The sequence below is a fragment of the Anopheles funestus genome, chromosome 2RL (assembly GCF_943734845.2).
Source record: "Anopheles funestus chromosome 2RL, idAnoFuneDA-416_04, whole genome shotgun sequence".
NCBI classification, from domain to species: Eukaryota; Metazoa; Arthropoda; class Insecta; order Diptera; family Culicidae; genus Anopheles; species Anopheles funestus.
Genome location: NC_064598.1, coordinates 100038671 through 100058305, shown reverse-complemented (window position 1 = coordinate 100058305; position 19635 = coordinate 100038671). Strand labels below are relative to the sequence as shown.

At 42.0% G+C, this 19635-nt stretch overlaps 4 protein-coding genes across 13 annotated transcripts in view; all 4 read left to right on the top strand.

The window, feature by feature from the left end:
• Positions 1–480: 480 nt before the first annotated feature.
• Positions 481–6264, top strand: LOC125763522 (alpha-tocopherol transfer protein-like). The gene is made up of 4 exons (XM_049426788.1): positions 481–690; positions 3274–3450; positions 5243–5358; positions 5439–6264. The coding sequence occupies exons 2-4, from the start codon at positions 3303–3305 to the stop codon at positions 6174–6176; spliced, it is 1002 nt and encodes a 333-aa protein (XP_049282745.1). The 5' UTR covers positions 481–690; positions 3274–3302; the 3' UTR covers positions 6177–6264.
• A 214-nt stretch (positions 6265–6478) lies between these two features.
• Positions 6479–7535, top strand: LOC125763571 (uncharacterized). The gene is made up of 3 exons (XM_049426884.1): positions 6479–6587; positions 6664–7161; positions 7230–7535. The coding sequence occupies exons 1-3, from the start codon at positions 6543–6545 to the stop codon at positions 7446–7448; spliced, it is 762 nt and encodes a 253-aa protein (XP_049282841.1). The 5' UTR covers positions 6479–6542; the 3' UTR covers positions 7449–7535.
• A 251-nt stretch (positions 7536–7786) lies between these two features.
• LOC125763495 (alpha-tocopherol transfer protein-like) lies at positions 7787–13893 on the top strand. Its single transcript, XM_049426752.1, has 7 exons — positions 7787–8397; positions 10746–11110; positions 11267–11469; positions 11555–11705; positions 11768–11915; positions 11986–12142; positions 12228–13893. Exons 2-7 carry the CDS (start codon positions 11002–11004, stop codon positions 12648–12650), a joined length of 1191 nt encoding a protein of 396 aa, XP_049282709.1. The 5' UTR covers positions 7787–8397; positions 10746–11001; the 3' UTR covers positions 12651–13893.
• Positions 13894–14494: 601 nt separating this feature from the next.
• Positions 14495–19635, top strand: part of LOC125763371 (adenylate cyclase type 3) — a 37206-nt gene continuing 32065 nt past the window's right edge. For 4 of the 10 annotated variants that reach the window (XM_049426467.1, XM_049426464.1, XM_049426463.1 and 1 more), the window contains exon 1: positions 14712–14837. The gene's annotated coding sequence lies outside the window, so the exon portion shown is untranslated. The other 6 variants (XM_049426465.1, XM_049426462.1, XM_049426461.1 and 3 more) reach the window with 3 other exon arrangements.

Here is a 19635-nt window from a genome sequence, read left to right as displayed (position 1 = left end):
TTGTGCTGTGGCTTTAAGTATCAACATTGCCAAGAGGGAGTGATGGTCGTGGACATAGAACAAATACTCCGGTTACTGATTTTAAAACTGCTTACGGGAGGGGTACATTTCGTTAGAGGCCCCCCCCTGGAATGGGTCGTGAAAAAATGTCTAACAATTACATAGAGGGTTGCTTATTTTCAAACTGCTGACCGGAGGGTGGACATTCATTTGCAGGTCCCAGAGTAACAAGCTTGAGGCCCTCTGGAATTAAGAAGGATTCTTTGATGAGCCATCCACTGCATCCATAACAACATCGAGTGGAATAAATGCACAAGTCTCCCAGCTGTCTACCATTGTTCGTTGAACTCGTTCAACGGCATAGAATGAATCGAAAATGTGCTATTTTCATCAAAAAACTGTTCGTATTGATCAAAAATCGACTGCCTTATTTCAAAGACTAAAATATAGCAAAAATGAACCAAACACAAATTGCAAAGATTGCATTTTGGTTTCTAGTATCATACATCAAACAAAAAACGCTTAGTGTGTGTGCAGCAAACGTCAGCGTTTGGAAGCGTGCGCGGAATAAAACCTTCGTGACGCGTGTCGGTAGCCCACATTCGGATCGTGTCCGTCGTTCGGTACGGTACAGTGAAGCGGAAGATATCAAAGTGTTATTTTGTGTTTCGAACTAGTGGAGAGAAACCGGTAAGTGTGGCTTAAAAATCGTCGAACCCGATCTTTAAAGGGACAGCGTTTTAGGCGGGTTCCTCGTTATCGGTTGCATCGAAGTCTCTCGTTCTCTCCGCTGGTTAAAGTGTGGCTTATCAAAGCGCGGACACACCGTGCGCCCTTGGAAATATTCAGTAGTGTTTATATTAGGTTGGTGGACAAAGACATAAAGGGACCAAAAAAAAAACAAATGTGTGTCAATTCGAAAGCTGCCCCGTTCCAGTCCCTCTCTCTCTCTCTGACTGTCTACAAACAAAATCCAAACAAACCCAGCTGCTGGCCGTAAAAGGGATATCCCAAAGCGATCCTTTTTGTATGCTGACTCGTGTGTTATTTTTGGTGCCGGTGTCCGGCCCAAAAGCGTTGGTTTTAGGGTAGTTCGTAATCAACCGCTAGTGAAAACGAAATCGAGTGAAGCTACGAGCATATCCGTTAATGAGTAACAAATTATGCAACGGCGATAGATGTACGATGAGTTTAATGGTTTCACTTTTTGTTTGTGTGATTTTAAATTTTATTGGAAACGAATAGAAGAATGAGTGTTGTTACAGTATTGAGGTTATTGTGATCTAGCGGAATTAACGGAAGAATGGTTTAGCATTTGACTCGTAACATTAAGAAACAGCCAATGAATAGTTCTCTGTCTAAAAGGAAGCCGTGAAGGTTGTTCCAAGTGCCATGTGCGTGTATATCGTAGGAAGATGATTTGCACAAAAAAAGACATAGACATACAAAAACGTTTCATTGCCTAACTTCATCTTGTGGATTAAAGGTTACCTTTTATTCGTGATGTACGTGCCGCCCAAATTGTGTCGTCTTGAGGCACCTGTAGTGCTTGTGAATTCAAACTCTTTTAATTATGCCTGCAAATTTAATTACGTAGTGCAGTGTTAACGACGTTTTAAACTACCTTTCTCAATAGGAATTTAGCTTCGGCCAAGCCCCTTTGCTATGCAGCAACATAGTGTATAATTTTTGAAATGTGTCTCTATCTGTAAGAGCCACCAGCATAAGTGCACTGGGAGGCCACAAAATTACTGCTTTCGAAGCAGTTGGACACCGTTTGCCGAAAATAAGCGCACAGTCGGCATTTTAAGTGCGGTTCTACGCGCATAGTGGCGCTTGCCTGGTTGGTGGAGATTGTAAGTCAACCTGGTAGGGTACCTGGTAGGTCCGGACCGTCCCGCTGACCTTGCATAAGCGCTAGCTGCTTGCTATTCAACGTTAGTACAACTTTCGCTATCGTTTCATTTTCTACTTACAATATTAAGCATTCCACCAAGCATTCCATCAGCTGCTAAGGACAATAGCGAATAAGAAGTGCAACAAATAATCGAAGAAAACGGTTAGGCAAATAAATGTTTTTATTGCATAAAAAAAATAGTACCACAGCATTTTGGTAAATCTTATCATCTCGTTCTCCCTGAGAGGACAAGGTTAATGCAGAAAACAAGCTCTAATAAAGCAGTACCAAAATGAGAATGTCTTATTTCTAGCTCAAACCTGCTTGTGGTTAGTTTAAACATTAAAACCTTGGGCAGAAGAATACGCAGACTTGCAGATTGCCTCGAATACCGTCAACAACAATCGCCACTTTGTAGCTACATGTTTACTGCTGCTTTTGTCTGCTTTAATGCCTGTAGTGGAAGTTAGTAAGGGACATAAATAATAAAGATCAAAAGCTGCGCTTTGTTTGTGAAGGTGTAAATTAAATGATTTCACAATGCGTTATTGCATCGCTGCAGGAGATTGAACGTGTTCTATTGTACGGGACAGTTCTGAATAAGCGATTGATTACGAGGCGTAATGAATTTTTCACACTTTTATGTTAAAATTATCAGGTTAAAGGGTTACATTGTTTTATGTTTCTGTGATGCGATAGTTGATAGCTGGTAGTGTAAAAAAGGTCATTAAAAACACAAAGATTGCTTCACTGCTGATGCTAACCTTCATGGAAAACGGGACATTATGACCGGCCAATAGTTACACCAAAGAAAAATATGCTTTATTTTCTCCTGTGTTCTATTATGGTGGAAAAAAAACCGATTTTTTATATTAGTGCTGATTTTAAAACAATCGATTTTTTAGTGGATGTTTTAAATCGATGGTCGTAACTTAATCGTTCTAAGAAACAATAAAAAAATCAATCAATTTTGTCAGGGTTTTTTGGAAAGACAATAACCTTTTCCTTTTCTAGCGGCTCAACGTTCTTCGATTGGTGGCTAAGCAGAGTTAATACGGAGGTAACCTGTTACGCCTTGTTAACGGCATAAGTTCCGTTTCACCCGGTCCATTCGCTGGACCATACGGCAGACTAACAAATCTTTATAATTAACCTTCAGCCAAGGCCAAACCTGAACATTAATGTAGCAGAAGCAGGAGATACAATACGCATGTGTTGATTCTTATGAACGTCCCCAGTAAATCCCCTTCTTAATCTATTTCATATGACGATTTGTTTACCACTAACTACGAAAACACGTGTCTAGAATTTTAATCGTAATTTATTTGTTCGAAACCTTCCTTATCTTTACTTCCGTTTTGGTTTCTTCTCCACAGCCACACGTCATCGTCGTTGTTATCCGATCATGCCGGAAATAAAAGCGGTTACGAAAAGTATGCCAAATGGCAAGGACTTGACGGAAGAAGTCACCGACAACAATGCCCCAGTGACCCTTTTCGCGGATCAGCCCGAACGTCTAAAGAAGATCAACGAACTGCGCAAGTTGATTCAAAGTAAGTGGCCTAAGCTTGATGTTGCTTTTTGGTGATGGTAACGCTACTCCGGTATGACATTGAGAGTGTGTAGAAGGGAAGTTGAATAAGAGACTAAAAAAAACCCATACTAAACCATACGCACCCATGCCGGAAAGCTCTTGAGACACAGCTACGATGCAACTGGATGCGTGCGTAGATTTATTCATTAGTGATTAAGATCGTCAGATCAAAAACCGCTTGCGCAGTGGGATGGCCCTAGAAGCGCTGGAAGGGAATGGAAACCCAACAAAACCTTTACTATTATTAGCATATTTATCAACAGCGTTGCATATTTAATGTCAATCGCAAATGGATGGATAGCTGCGGGCGGTGGAAAAAGATCGGAGTGAGAAATATCGGATCCACCGGCCTGAAATGGATGGGTTTGTCGTCTTTTTAAACTACCTTCTTCTCTGTTACTCTTTTGAAGCATTTGTACCAACGTTCCAGAGATTGCTTTTGCAATATCCGAAACGAATTGCTTGCATATCAAATGTGACGTTTTGAAAGACCGAGTACTGAAGCTCGTCAAAGAGCTGCAGAAGACACCAAGCGCGAAGACGGAAGCGAGCGCGAAGCATCAACGTTGCACTTGATGCACTTTATATTGCACCAGTAGTAGGACGGAGTGGTACGGAGTTATCACCGTACACTTCCTATAAACAATTGAAAAGAAACTGCATCTGTTTTTTCTTCCACTGCTTGAAGAGTCACGAAAGCGAAAGTACACACTCCAATAAGTGCATCGAATGCATTTCTCTACAGTGAAAGCGTTACATTGCATTTCCATTGTATGTGATTGTAAACTTTGTCAAATGCAACAATAGGGTAGGTAATTTCTATGAAGGAAATGCTTTATTAGGAAGTGTATATTATAATGAATGATCATAAAATGAAGGAAATCGTTTCATCGTTACTTTATTTTTTAAGCTAACGATACTTTTAAACATTTTGTTATTACTGAGCCTCATCAAACGACGGTCACTGGACAGACACGCGTTAAATGAAGCAGTTAGCAACTGCTCGTGATCTTCTTGGTGCCAATTGGTGCCAAACTATTAGTTAATAACTCAATCGTAAGCACGATTTGCTCGTCACCTGCTTGATGGACGTTCAATAAGGCGCACAACGACGTTTACCATTTTTGGGTAGCGTATCATTAACGAAACATAACACTGGCCATCGCAAACGAGCAGTTTGCCCTTCTTGCGTGCCATGAAACAGCGATGACGCGAGACAAGCATGCGGTCACTGTCAGGGACGCGCGGTCGACGCTAGTAGGTGGGAGACACCCGTTCACAAGTGGAGCTGTGTCTTCAAGTGGAATGCCCATCGATGTCTACGAGGTACTTTGTGGTGAGGTGAATCAGTCTGACGGAGTTGAACGATTAGTCAGATAATATACACAACCGAGAGGTGAATTGAAAATATTAGCTCCAGCTTGAATGCTTTCGTGAATTTGTAATGTATTCCAATGACATTGAGAACTCGTTTGTTTACATTTACTTCCATTAGAACTGATTTGAATGAATATCGTTAAGGTTCTATTCTTACTATTACAAAGCGTTACAAGTTAAAAAATGAGCAAACATATTTTTCATATTGTTCAAATTTCTCTGTTCAACGAACCAAACCGGGAACAGACAAATATGTGTTGCGATGCAAAACATAGCTCATGCATGCTGTTTTATCTAACCGGTTTTAGATACCTTGAAAGATATTACCAATTCCATCATGGACTAATTTTAGTATTTTGATTCTTTCTTCCTAGACTACGATGACTGTAATCGAAGAACGGACGATCTTTTCCTGTGCCGTTTTCTGTTCTGTTGCGATTGGGACGTTGAGGAAGCATTTGAACGCATCGTAAAGCTCATCAAGTTGAAGGTGAAAATCGTTGCTATCGGAACACATAACAAAAACATCCACAACGCATGCTAAACTTGTCTCTAATGTTATTCCACCAGGAAGCGAACCCGGAATGGTTCTTTCACAAACCGATCGCTACGTACAGCGAGCTGTTAAATCGTAACGTAAAGTTTACACTGGAACGCCGCGATCGGCGCGGACGGCGCGTGTTTGTGACCCGGCTGGGAGCAATTGATTTTTCCAACATGGCCGTGACGGATTTGGCCAATCTGGATGACATCTGGTTCGAGCTGATGCTAAACGAGCTCGATACGCTCGAAAACGGTGTTACCTGTCTGATCGATATGAGCGGGTACTCGCTCAAGAGTTTCCGCTTTCTGACACCGCACAACATACGCATAGGATCGGCTAAGACGGATCTATTGCCGCTGAAGAATATCGAGTTCCATGTGGTTAATTCGTCGGTGTTTATGAACGCCGCGATTGCCATCCTGTATCCGATGCTGAGCAAGAAGATTAAAGATCAGGTACGGTTCCACTATTCCAACTGGGAATCGTTGCATCAGTACATCCCGGCAGACATTTTGCCACAGGAGTATGGTGGAACTAGTGGGAAACAGTTCGACTTTCAAACCATTTACGGGCAGGTGCTTGATAAACCGAACGAGTTCGATCGACTACTGGCGTACGGAGTACGAAAGAATGCCACCGCTGCTGTACCGCCGTCTACTACAACTGCGTCCAAAGTGAAGGGAACTAAAACGAAAGGAAAATATAAGGATGGAGATAAAAAGAAGCCCGTAACTGCGTGTGCTGTCGAAGAGTATGTAAAGTGATATCGGTGTAGTTCAGCGATAAGTGCTAGTTGATAATATATTTTTAAACAGATAGGAAATAAAGTGCCCTCGGGTTGGAAAAATGGAAGTATCTTCTGTGTTTCTGTGTACTAAAACTCATGTCATGTATCTTATCGAAAGACACATTTTGGTAATCAGCTCCGTGGAGAATTCCCCTCTTTCGTGATCGGTCTTGTTTGGCACAGATAGCAAAGCGATAACAGGTCCTCTTGGTATTGTACCAAGATACAACATTTATCACTTGTGATTCACAACATCTCAAGTGCAGTGAAGAGCATTTTAAATAAATAAAGTTTAATATAAAAGGCTATTGTGACAACGTGCGGTTGATAAGTTTTCCCAACTATGAAACTGCTTCTGATAGGAACACTAGTCGTTTGCCTTGGGCAGGTGAGATGTCTGCGAGTACTCTCAGGCGCCGGTTTTCAGAAATTAGTTTTATTTAACCTTTTCATTTCCTCCAAAGCTTCAAGCTGGTCCAGTGGCTCTTCCATCGAAGGGTGTACCCTCTTTGGACAATCAAGCACGGTTTTTCTCGGAGTTTAACAATCTGCTCAATGGAATTGCAAAAGAAGCACTCGTGAGCCTTACGACGCTAGAAGACAGCACAACCAAGCAATTCCGTTCAGTCGAAGATGCGATCCAGGATTTGGAGAAACTTTACAACGAGAAAGTGCTGAAAGAAATCGCAAGTTACGATGGTGCACTGGACGAGCTTAAGGCGAAAGTGTCGCCATGCTTCACGGAAGTGCCCCAGGACATACGAGACATTGTGGAAAGTGCTCGGGATAAAGCAGCAGTGTGCGGCAAGCAAACGTTAGACCGTGTACGGGGGATTGAGAAGAATATACGAGATCATGTGGAGGTAGGTGCCGAGAAGGTCAAGCAAATTATTGCGATCGGACAGAAGTGCCTATCGGACAACTCTTGGATCGGAGATCAGATCAACTGTGCGCTGCAGAATGTAAGTATGGCGACGTGGAATAAGGGAGGGAATTGATGTGCTGTAATTGGTTTCTCCAATACTTACAGGCTCCTGTTGCGGTCAGTATTGTGGAGGGAATCGTGCGTGATGCCGCAGTGCTCGTTGGACAAACATCCCGTGAAGTGTCCGCACTGGCCAAAGATACTGAGCAATGCTTGGCAGTTGCAGTACAGGATGCAGCGTCCGAATTCAATGATTTGCTAACAAAGGTCGCTCAATGTTTGGTTAAGACCGAAGATAACGCCATTGATGAAGCCGGAAACTAAACATATCCATAAAGCAGTAGTACCCTCGAAGACCAAAGTTGATCAGTGAAACATTTGATGCCTTAGTAATACAAGCCTTACAATAGAGACACATGCGTTAAGTTTTTCCTCTCGTTTTCCACAATCTCTCATTGGTAATAACTGCTGGCAAAATCACGTACCGGGTTGAAAAACATCTGTTTTCCACGCTCGCATCCTTTTCGGGAGAGAATTAGTCTCAAAAACTGCTCGAAAACGAACTGCCGCGCGAGTGGAGCGTCAATAAAGGTCGCCGCCCTGTTTTGACGGATACGTAACGCTCCCCGCTCTCGGGTGTGCTCCGGAATTCGGCGCGCGTCAGTCGGAATTGTGAAGCCGCCGGGGGTAGATTCGTGTAAAAAACATCTCACCTTTCCGTTAGGGTGTGAGAGAAGTGGCAGAAAAAAGCACAGAAGAACCAACAGGGAAAATCTGTGCATTATTCACAAGTTTACGGGATGATTTCGTAGAATTCAGTGTAACGTACGGTTATATTTTAGATTTCGATCATCATGCAGCCTGGTGTCGCTGGTGGCAATGTTCCGAACCTCAAGGACATGACTGTCTAGTGCTGGGAGGAACGTGTTTAAAGTGTGTTTATTCTTCACCACCCATGGCTCTTTTAGTGCTGTCCGCAAGTTGCCTCCTTTTCATGTAATATCACATCACCAGAAAGCATAACGCGCTGTATCTTGCAAAACAACGGTTCTTACCCATAAAAGTGTTTGTGTGAAACAATAGTCTTGTTAAAAAGAGGTTTTACACTCAACATTTCACAACCAACGCCAAGCAGACGTTCGCGAACGGTTGTACCAGTGCGGCTAAGTCCCGTGTGTAATTGGATGTGATATTTTAATTAATTTTTGCTCCGTCACCTCATGGCCGCCACATCCTCGCAGCTTAACACCTCACAATCGTAGCCTTTCGGGTGGTAAGTGTAGTAAAATCATTTTCGGGACTCGGGGACCTGCCATGCAATGGTGTAGTCGATTATGACAAGTGACGGAGAGAAAGGCTGAGTGCGAGAGAAAAGCGCCACACTTGTCTATGAGAAGATGCGTCCATTTCTTCGTTTTTTTAATTGGCGAATTAAATATTATGACTCTTTTAGCAGGTTTAGCAAGAAGGCACACATTATGAACTAGATCTGGTTGAAATTCTTGAACAAAACATTCGCCTCGATGTAATATCTCACAAACCTATCCTGAAGTTGTATCAATACTACCGTGGAGTATGCGCTCTGAGATCATCATCGGTATCTCACAACATCTCCTCCTGGTAAAGGAAAGATATACGAAAGGGGGACAGGATACACAACACAACACATCGGGTCACGTATTGGGATGGTGATGACGCAAACCAAACAGTGTCCTCCATGTATGCACCAGCCTTATCGCGGTACTAGGTTCGATTATTTTGTTTTAGGCGCCACATTGTCTCCACCGTGACATGCAGCTGACCTTTCTTTCTTGTTCGATGTGTGAGTCGATTGTTTAGTAGAAAATAGGGCTATTTTGCCTTTGCGTGACCATTTCCAATTACTGGCTGGAAGTATCCGTACGAATGTTCATTACCATCCCTGGTTCTTGGTTGCGGAGGATTTCGGTGCAACAGGCGAATAGTATAGTAAACTCACAGCAAGGATCTTGTACATGGTGATATGTTTGGAACATTTGCATTGCAAAATAGTTGTCGTATCCGTGCAACTTTGTGGAACGCTTCATTACCGTGTCGGATGTGCTAGGAAAATCCAGAGCCATCGTGTGACTGCTCTTAATGCCCGTTGATTGGCAGTTCGTCGAACGTATGTTGGACCTTCCACCATGGGGCGAGTCAGTTGTTTGAAGGGATGCAGGATTTGTATTGATTGGATTCTAATATCATTGGTCCGCTGTTTCGGATAAACGGCTATCAATCAGTGGTTCAGCCATGGATGAAATGAGATTGAGCAAACAAAACACATTGTATCGCGATTAAAATGCCCTCAAGAAAACGATTTAGATGAAATTCTAAATATGTTTTAATCACCTTTTCATCGGGTAGGAAGAATGGTTCTAATTGCCATGTCCGCTGTAAAATCAACTAAATCCTGCATACATAACTCATAGCGTGCGTTTGCTCTAAACGTGTCGCTAGTCAGTAGCGCCATCATTAATTTTTGGTATCCTACGTGGTACGTGTTAACACCAGTACGAAAAATATATATCCCTAAATCAAGAGGGACACTTTTTATTCAACGTCGTAAAAGATGCACTTCAAGTGCATTGTCTAGTGCTTTCCACCTTTCCACCATACTGTCTAGGTCGCATCTACCCTAATAGCAACGTGTTTCGCAACCACAGACGGAACGAACGAAGAGAAACGTTAAAGACGCATTGTCAGGTGGCGAAAGAATTGTTTCTTCTAAAAATAATCTGCTTTATATCGTGTGCGTCTTTCGCTCGGATCTCAATCTGATGGTGTCTTATTGCAATGCTCTTCCACGGGAGTGTATACGTGAAGCCTAGCAATGTTTCCTCGTGTATAGTGGCGTCTTTTATATTGTTTTGCTTCACACTCAAGCCTTTATAGGTGAGTTCGTTCACATGGCACACTCGTTTGCCAAACGTTTGTGGCCTTTCTTTTGTGACCGTCCGGATAGTTGCCCGTGAATTTATTAATCACTTAAACCGGCCTCACCGTACATCATTCGACGACGATTGTCAGATGGCAATAAGGGAAATATGCAAACGATTTTCTCAAAGAAAAAGGCGTATCATAACCGCATGTATGAACCTTCTATCGCATGTAAAAAATAAACCAAATCGTTCTCAATCGAATAAAGCGTATATCGATTGCACATTTGCTACGATATATTGCCAATAGGTAAATAAACAAATCCGTTTCACGGTTATCCGTCTCTTCTCAAAGAGATGTGTACATATAGTTATTTCAATAGAGATAAAAATACGCATTCAAAAGAAAAACTGTTGATATGGTTCGCCACAACTAACCCGGTTATTTGGTATGAGATTCAAAACATATAACAGCGAAAGTCTATTAAAATTAAAATATAAAAAATTTATAAATTTTTTAAAATAAAACTAAAAAATAATTCAATTAAATTAAATTAAAATTAAATTAAATATAAAAAATGACTAAGTATATACATTTATTATTATTTTTAAAAGACGTTTTACAAATAGAATGTTTTACTAAACTTTGTGTCATCTCAAAAGCGTACAGTCGAACTTTTTTTTTGCTACATGCAGTTTTAAAATTCTTTTCTCTGTTTCACAGAACATTAAGCACACAGAATCACGTTTGAATGATTCCCATCCTGCCTTCTGGAACAAAACAAATGCATCGGAATTGCATCGAAAGCATTGCATTATAAAAAAAAACAATTCTATGAACACCGGTGGATAAAGTTCTCACAGTAACAACTCAGCTACCATCAACGCGAAGCATCCATCCGACGTAAAGCGTAATCGGAACTTGGTACAAAAGTAAAAACTAGGAAGTGAACAATAACAACAACAACAACAAAAACAACATGTCCAGCAACGATAGCACACCGCTGAACAGCCCGCGGAAAATCTTCGGAAAAACCGCCACGCTCGACAATAATGCAATGCTCGAGTACGAGATGAACAAAAATCTAGGTCAGTTGGAAACAAAAAATGCCATCCCGGTTGCAGGGCGTTGCATATTTCAGTGCTTCCAGTACTTACGCTCTGTGTGTGTGTGTGTGTGTGTGTTTTTGTGATATTTTCAATCCTTTCTCTATCCTTTCCGATGTCAATTTCCTGCCCACACAGATGTGAAATATCGAGAGAAGGCAGAAAAGGAACTGGGCGAAACGGGTGGTGAGCTGACGTACACGAAAATCCGTCAGCTCCGTCAGCAGCTCAATATCTACAACGAGAACCACCAGCGGGCACTGGGATGCAGGCGGGATGATTCGTTTCTGTTGCGATTTTTACGCGCCAAAAAGTTTGACGTCGAGAAAGCGTTTAAAATGGTAACCATAACCAGTATCCGGTTTCCACGGGCACGCTGCTTTAGTTGCTTTACATCTGAATCGGAAATATTCATCTCATTTGCAGATGCAAAAGTACTACAAGATGAAGGAAGAGTATCCGGAGATTTTCAAAGTGTCCCCACCGTCCGAGATGAAGTTTATGCTAGAGATGCAAATTCAAACCATGCTGCCGAAGAAGGACGAACATGGACGGCAGATCTACCTGTTTCGAGTTGGTGAGTCGGTGCTGATCCGGTGGAGATAGAATTGTCTTTCCATGTGTCCATTTTCCGTACAGAAAAATGTGATCCGTACAAAATTCCGGTGGATTACGTGTTCCGCAGTAATGTGCTGGCGCTGGAGGATGCCGTCCGAAGCCCGGAAACTCAAATTGGAGGATTAGTGGTACTGCTCGATATGGCTGGACTTGGGTTTGCTCATGCACGGTAAGAGCACGAATGGTTCCCAGTTCCGTTGTGCATGACCTTAGTAATTGTTTTTCAATTCATCCGATAGGTATCTTTCACCTCATCTGGCGAAGAAAACGGTTGAAGTGGTGCAGGAAGCATTTCCACTCCGGTTTAAAGCGTTCCACGTGCTTCACGAACCGTTCTACTTTGACGCCATTCTTGCAGTGCTGAAACCATTCCTCAAGGATAAAATCCGTCGGAGGGTAAGCTAGGGACTGTGCTTAGTGGTCATCACATGGGTGGAACTTTAAGTCTTACGTTTCTTTCTTCCTACTTGCGCTCTTGAAGATACACCTGCATGGCAATAGTTTGAGCTCGCTGCACAAGTACGTTTCGAAGGATCTTCTACCGGCGGAATACGGTGGCAATCTCGGTCCGTTCGATAACACCGAATGGCGCCAGACGATACTGGACAATGAGCAGTATTTTATCGATCTGGAAACGTACAATCATCTGTCGGAGAGTTGCTACCAGCTGGGAGCCTCCAATGGAGGTGATGGCGATGCGGAAAGTATCGACAGTCTGCAGTTCGGGGACACGGAAACCGAGGACAGTGAGTTCGATGAGGACGATCGGCGGGTGTTGAGCCCGAAACGTAATGCACGCTCGATACAGAATATTGAGGAGATCTTCCTGAAAAATGGGTACGATGGTATGGCTCCTAGCGTGACCGGGACAGATCTGGAGAAGGAAGTGGAAGAGTTGAAGTAGGGCGAATATGATGAAATGCTCACGCTAAAAAAAACAGTACAACACGGCTAAGGCAAGCGAGCTTTGAAGGCTTCGAGAAGATGGAAACACTTCTTCGTGGGGTTGCTGTGCACCGTACAAGTATTCTCCCTTCAATATCTGATTGTTAGTCTGCTTTTGAGTAAGATTTCATACTGAAAATTTTATTTACCCGAAGAAAATACGATTAATTTTGAAGTTAAAAAAATAGAATGCATTCTATTCGGTTCAAAACTCAAATCTTACACTAGCAAAGACTCAAGCCACTATCAAACTTAATTACTGATTAGGAGGCTTTATACACGCGTGCAGAGATTGACGGCATTAGACTGTTAGCTTTCCATGTGATAGAGAATACAAAGGAACTGGTCATGGCCGGTAAACAAAACAGAAGCTCCTTCTAGTGGGGTTACGTCTAGCGATAATTGTAGTCAATTTAGAAAAGGGTTTAGAATATTAGATTATATTTTTTTCTATTTGAGAGGAACGTGCAGGAAGGACAGGGAATACAAAATCACAACAAAACTTATCAATAGCTGCAGAAAGAAAGTATTTTCATCTTGTGCCATGCATGTCAGTTTTGTTATTGGCACAGACTTTTTTAATTCAATTAAATCAATTCCGAATCCGGAATGCAAATTGAGATGACAGGCTGACAGTCGGAGCTGTTGGAAAGTTTTCCAAACCGAAAGAGCTCGATGGAGAACAGTTAAAACTTTATCGGAGCAGTGTCAGTGGTTTGGAGAACATCAATTCTCGTTATTGTTTTTAAACTTATTCAACGCTAGTCAATTTATTCTAAGTGCCACACTACTGCTACAACTTATTCCAATATAGCTGATAGGTTATCGTGACGTGCGTACGCGACACGCAACAAATCGTACACCAAACACAAACGTAGCGATATGCGCATCTATCCCGCCCCGAAATGTTATAACACAAGTTACAAACAATCAAACACTAGGACAGAGAGAAAAAACAATCCGTAACGTATTTAGCTAGAGCCTGTTTGCTATTCACATTTAACAATCGATAGAAATATTTAAAAAAATACAGAGATGCAAAAAAAAACATTAAAATGATCGATAAAACAACCAATTAAAAGGAATTTTAACAAAAACCACTAGCAATTGTTGATTGAAGTTTAGCCATGTAATAATGAATCATTATCAAATTGCAAATAAAGTCTATTTTCATTCAGAAAGGAAATCAACACAACCAAAAAGATGATTTTGGAAAATTAGTTTGCGTTCTTTGCCGAACTTTAGCTACAACCTAATCGTTGGAGTTCTTGCTGGAATGGGGAAAAAAGAACTACGCACGCAACAAGAACTCTTATGGCACTCATTTATTATGCTGTCGTGGTGAGTGACTATTCTTGGGGAAAATTACTTTTCCGCCGCACTCAAATTTCATTTACTAAGCATGAGCGAACGATCTAGAGAGGGAGAGAGAGAGAGCGAGAGAGTAAGTAATTCTCGTTTATAATTTAGTGAACACGAAGGTGAAATCAAATAAGTCAAATGAGGGAGAGCATTGTGTTTAAGATGGTGGTAAGTAGTGAAAGTTGTTTGTATACAATGATGTATGACTGTTTCGATCCACCTATGTTCCGACCTGTTTTTTGATATTATCACTGATCGTATGCAGTTCACTAACATTACATTATTCTTAATATATCGGCTTTTGTATTTAAGAATAAAACACGAAATACAAACCCTTTTCGAAAACATTTAAGAAAGATGCAAACCGAACGTGTGTCGTGTATCAAACAACAGTGTCGAATTGTCGTGGAAAATGAGCTCCGAGAGCAAATCAACCATGTGCCTGCTATTAGATTTTCCCCTACGCGTTTTCCTCTCTTATTCAACAAGAGCTCTCGCTTACTCTCACTAACACCGTTAGCGAAGGAAAAACTATTCTCATCCACTCGCACGAGTTTTTTGGGCGCCGTCATCTCGCGTCCAGGTGGAGCACGGTAGTTCAGTCTGTGAGTGAAGATTGACATCCTTGGACGTGTCCAACGTGTTCGGTACAGTCGCCCCAGTCGCACAACGCAACACAGAACCAGTGCACCTGGTTCTGGGGTACTGTTGGCAAAAAAGAGGGCAGAGGCCTACTGTGTGTGTGTCCTCCATTTTGTGCTACCCACCACCGAATTGTTCGTTCGTACGTACGCCAAGTGTCAAGGAGTTGTGTGTGAGTGTGTGACCCTTTTTGGTGTTTTTCTTTTGATTTTCCCTTCGGTGCCTTTGGTGCCGAGGTCGATAGTGAACCGCGGTTCTAAAACCCGACCAATCAGTTAACCCCCGCAAGGGACGGTCGATCAAAGAAAAATGGTGGGGTGTTAAGAAAGAAACGAGTGCTTCGTGAACTTGACGCGTGCGAGACGAGTGGTGGTAGGCGAGCGTGCGTTATCAGAGCCCCGGGAGTTTATGGTGTCACCCCGCACACGGTGTGGGTGTCTGGAAGGCGCTGCCTCTTGCGCTCTGCGTGTGTGTGTGTGTATGTGTTTGTTGAAGTGTTGGTGCTTTTGAAAAGGATTTCCCTCCTCCCCAGCTCAAGCTAGTCGAGCCTACGCCAGAAGTATCGCCGTACGAAGGGAAACAATTTATTCCACCTACTCTCAGACGTAGTAAACCTTTCCACTGTTCCGTTGTCGTTTTTTCACCAGCCAGAGGGAAGTAAAGCAGTCAGGTTCGTGCTCCGGCCTTGTAGCTGGGTGTACAGCCATAATTTACATGCATCGATTCACCACTTACTTCTGTTTTCTTCAACAAAAGTAAGACGTCGATGTCGTCCCAGGAAGAATAATGAATAAAACAGGAAGTAAAGAAAAAAACAATAATAACTGAATCATGTTACATAATCGGATTCTTATCAATTCGCCTTCAAACACCTGCTGTTGGCGGTTCAACCACACCGTCACATGCGTTTAAAGGTATTCATGGGGGAGTTGAAACAAACATTTGCCACGAAAGTCGCTCATTTCCATTTGGACTTCTCAGAATATTCTGAGTGCCGGGTGCTTGTGACCTCCCCGAAGTGCCCCGATTCGGTAAGGGGGTTAGATGTATTTGTGTTTTAAGTTGCAGTATGCGGAAGAGGAACATCTTCCAGGTTACGGTAGCGCAAAAAAAGCAAACAAACCAGTACCGCAAAAGTGTACGCTTCAGGTCTGTGTGTGGTGCCGCGTGAGAAGGTCTCAAGCGTGTCTACTTACGGGATTGTAGGAACATTCCGACCTGTGTTTTAGCGAGGAATGGAGGTTCATTGTCCTTTCGCCAAGAACCAACTTCAATGAATATGTAAAGTGATCCCAGCATGATTGGGCCCCCGAGTGCCGTTGTTCTAGAGTTTTATGAAAATACAGGTTAATGCAGGAGGTTACACGTCGATGTGGTCGGGAAGAACTACACATTTCCGATGGTGCTTGGTGATAATGGTGATAAAATCGATCCACTCCGGTGATGGTGTTTCCTGGCGGAATCTAAGCAAGTGTCTACTTTTTACGTCCCCAGGACAACCAGTAACGTGGATGTTATTAACTGTCCCGATGGATTCCTTTCCTACGCCGTCTAGTGTCAAACACCTTCAACAGTGCACTCTTGCTGTCAAAACTGTCAAGGATGAAAAGGAACCTCCCGTTGAAATGTTGTCCATGTCGCGATGAAAAGCCAAAGGTTACTGAGATCCATCGAAGCAAAAAACACGGCTCACTACAGCGAACGCCTACTTCACTTGTAGCATTACTAAGCGAACCGTGGATAACTCGAGACATTTTCATCAACTATTGGAACCTCCCCAGGAACTGAACTTTCCATCCCTTAGCTACTGGTGTTTTCCATCCCGATACTGCTATTTGACCACTAAGCCTCATCTTCACTTTTGGGGAACGCCATTTTTCTGGAAGGTGGAAAACTCCTACTTCACTCTCTTCATTTTCGCTACTGCTTCGGGGGGAAGCACGATTAACGGAAAATTATTGTTTTCCAACGGTGCCGGTGGCGATCACGATGTTTTCATGACCGTGCTACCGAACCTCGACCGATTCCGTGGGACGTGGGTGGTGAACGTATTCCATGAAAAACGCATTAAATGCCTCAAGGAGCGTACGAAACGAATGGTCATATTCATCACACTTTCCCGAGTTTTTAGGATTTGGGATTGTTCGTGGGATATGGTCGAGCGGCGGGAGGCAGACTTTTGCTTGGGTGATATCGTAATAGGTTTACAATGTCATTAAGTTTCGTAAAATGGGAATAAATTTGGATGAGATTGGCAGCTGCTATTCTGGCATGGGTAGGATGGATCATTTTTACAGCTTAAACGGAGTCCATTTTTGATAAGATGCTTGCCAAATGATGCCCGACAATAGAATGTTTTATAACACCATCATTTATTATTGATGGATTATTGTGCTTAACGCATTTTTGCAACTGGAAGCATTAAAGTTTCGGGAAGTATTTAACCGATTATCGCTGGCTAACTCAAGGTATTAGTAGGGTCTAAGGTCTAACCGCAAAACAATCGAAAACTGTGGTTATTTAATCAATTTTGTACTTCTTTTGAAAGTTCAACACGCTCGAAAGCTTCAAATAATCACGACTAGTGTTGGGTCAAGAGCAAAAAGAGCAAAAAGAGGTAGCTCCGTACCTAGCGCTACTCACAGGAGCGATTGTGGGATGCGCTCCCAGAAGCTAAGTTTTAACCACAAGGAGCGCTACACACAGGAGCGATGCGCTTCCAAGAACGAAATTTCCCAAGGCTATAGCCTTGCCATTTTTTTGAGCAATTTAGCAAAATTTAAAAAATTGTTTTATTTTAATGCGAATTTGTTTCACTAAGTTCCTTTTCACTCAAATAATGCTTTAATCATCTCAGAAATCAGAAAAAAAAATTTAAAAAATTTTCAACTCGAAAATTTTATAAGGCTTACACCAAGTTTTGCCTATAACTCGGTCGGTATCCAACGGATTGCCAATCTTTAACCTGTGTGTCGATAGATGACACCAATGGCTACATTTTCTTCTTGGACGGCCAGGCCCTCAGATGTCTATGCTAGAAGTTATTCGAGGAACCAAGTTCCATACCCTGTTTGAAAAAATGTAAAATTTTCCTCATTTTTGCACCAAGTTTTGCCTATAACTCGGTCGGTATCCTACGGATCACCAATCTTTAACCTGTGGTCGATAGATGGCACCAATGGCTACATTTTCTTCTAGGACGGCCATGTCCTCAGATGTCTATGCTAGAAGTTATTCGAGGAACCAAGTTCCATACCCTGTTGAGAAAATGTAAAATTTCCCTCATTTTTGCACCAAATTTTTACTATAACTCGGTCGGTATCCAACGATTCGCCAAACTTTAACCTGTGGTCGATAGATGGCATCAATGGCTAAATTTTCTTCTTGGACGGCCATGCTCTCAGATGTCTGTGCCAGAAGTTATTCGAGGAACCAAGTTCCATACGCTGTTTGAGAAAATTTAAAATTTTCCTGAATTTTGAGCAATGTAGCAAAATTTTTAAATGTGATATATTTGAATGTGAATTTGTTGCAATAAGTTTCTTTTCCCTCGAATAATGCTTTGAATTAAAAAAAGAATAAAAAATCAGAAAAAAAATTTTAAAAAATTTTCAACGCGAAAATTTCATAAGGCTTACCCCTTACGTTTTTTTGGGAAATTTTGCAAAAAAAATTAAATTGATTTATTTTAATGCCAATAGGTTGCAATAAGTGTCTTTTCACTCGAATAATGCTTTAAATAAAAAAAAAGTGAAAAATAATAAAAAATTCAAAAAATTCAAAACAATGAAAATTTCACAAGGGTCATAGCTAGTGGGTCAAGAGCGAAAGAGGTATTTCAATCGTTCCGGTCAACTTATTGTGCGCGCTACCGCACAGCTCACGGGAAAAAGAGGTATCTGTATCGCAGGAATCGCTCCTCCGTGCAGCGCTCCTTGGGGTGCGAAACTTCGCTCCTGGGAGCGCATCGCAAAATCGCTCCTGTGTGCAGCGCTCCGTGTGGAGCTACCTCAAGCGCACCGCACACTTTAGAGAGCAAGAGCGGTGAGCGGTGAGGTCGTGTCACCGTTAAGCTGCTAAAAATAGTACGTCCCATACGGAAAATGAACACAGAAAAAACAACATTCAAATGTTTGTTTAATCTATTCAAGCAGCATTATTTTTTAACCTTTTGTAAGGTTTTCGTTCGCACACAACATGAACCAGAGCCTTTGAATTGCACATCCAATCACGTTCCTGCCATATCCCACCGCCACTAATATATCGATCTGCGGCCCAAAACTTCCACAAATGGAAACATCAATATGGAGGGAGAAATGGAGTGCAAAAAAAGGAGTCAGATTCACTCTGCAAGGACAAACCGACAAATAGCATCCTCAACCAAACCCTCGGCGAGAGGGTTTCGGTAAAGCCAATATGTCAATATGTGTACATCCATTCGTTCGATTACGGTTTCGTGCATTTCCCCCACTGGGGAGATTAAAGGCATGCCGAGAAAAAAAAAACACTGCTTCTGGTCTTTGTCCGAGATCAACGAATCGATACGTGTGTTTGTGTTGCTTTTCTGTTATTGAGGGAGAGAGAGAGAGAAAAAAGAAGTAAACGTAAGGATATGCGCACGTAAGCGTATGTGTGGGTAAAGTATTTAGCTTACTAAAATATTCATCTCGGTGACAGGACTGGTAGGAGCGGGCATCAGGTTTATCTCCATATGGTACGATCGTAGATATTTGAGGTCTTGATTTATGGGACACATTTCCCATCGAATGGCTCGTAATTGATTATTGTAATTGAAATATTATGGCTATTTTCCTTTCAACTGACTTATCACATCGGTTTTAATCCTCCGCTTTTAAAAGCTCAAAGTTGTTCCTGATAACAGATACGCGAGTCACGTGATTCTGATAAAAGATGTTAAAATAACTTTCCTTTCGAAATTC

Coding starts and splice junctions, on each gene's coding strand:
- LOC125763522 (XM_049426788.1), top strand. CDS start 3,303: ATGCCGGAAATAAAAGCGGTTACGAAAAGTATGCCAAATGGCAAGGAC. Junction 3,451..5,242: donor ACTGCGCAAGTTGATTCAAA/GTAAGTGGCCTA, acceptor CTTTCTTCCTAG/ACTACGATGACTGTAATCGA. Junction 5,359..5,438: donor TAAAGCTCATCAAGTTGAAG/GTGAAAATCGTT, acceptor TTATTCCACCAG/GAAGCGAACCCGGAATGGTT.
- LOC125763571 (XM_049426884.1), top strand. CDS start 6,543: ATGAAACTGCTTCTGATAGGAACACTAGTCGTTTGCCTTGGGCAG. Junction 6,588..6,663: donor TAGTCGTTTGCCTTGGGCAG/GTGAGATGTCTG, acceptor TTTCCTCCAAAG/CTTCAAGCTGGTCCAGTGGC. Junction 7,162..7,229: donor TCAACTGTGCGCTGCAGAAT/GTAAGTATGGCG, acceptor CAATACTTACAG/GCTCCTGTTGCGGTCAGTAT.
- LOC125763495 (XM_049426752.1), top strand. CDS start 11,002: ATGTCCAGCAACGATAGCACACCGCTGAACAGCCCGCGGAAAATCTTC. Junction 11,470..11,554: donor TCGAGAAAGCGTTTAAAATG/GTAACCATAACC, acceptor TCTCATTTGCAG/ATGCAAAAGTACTACAAGAT. Junction 11,916..11,985: donor CTTGGGTTTGCTCATGCACG/GTAAGAGCACGA, acceptor TTCATCCGATAG/GTATCTTTCACCTCATCTGG.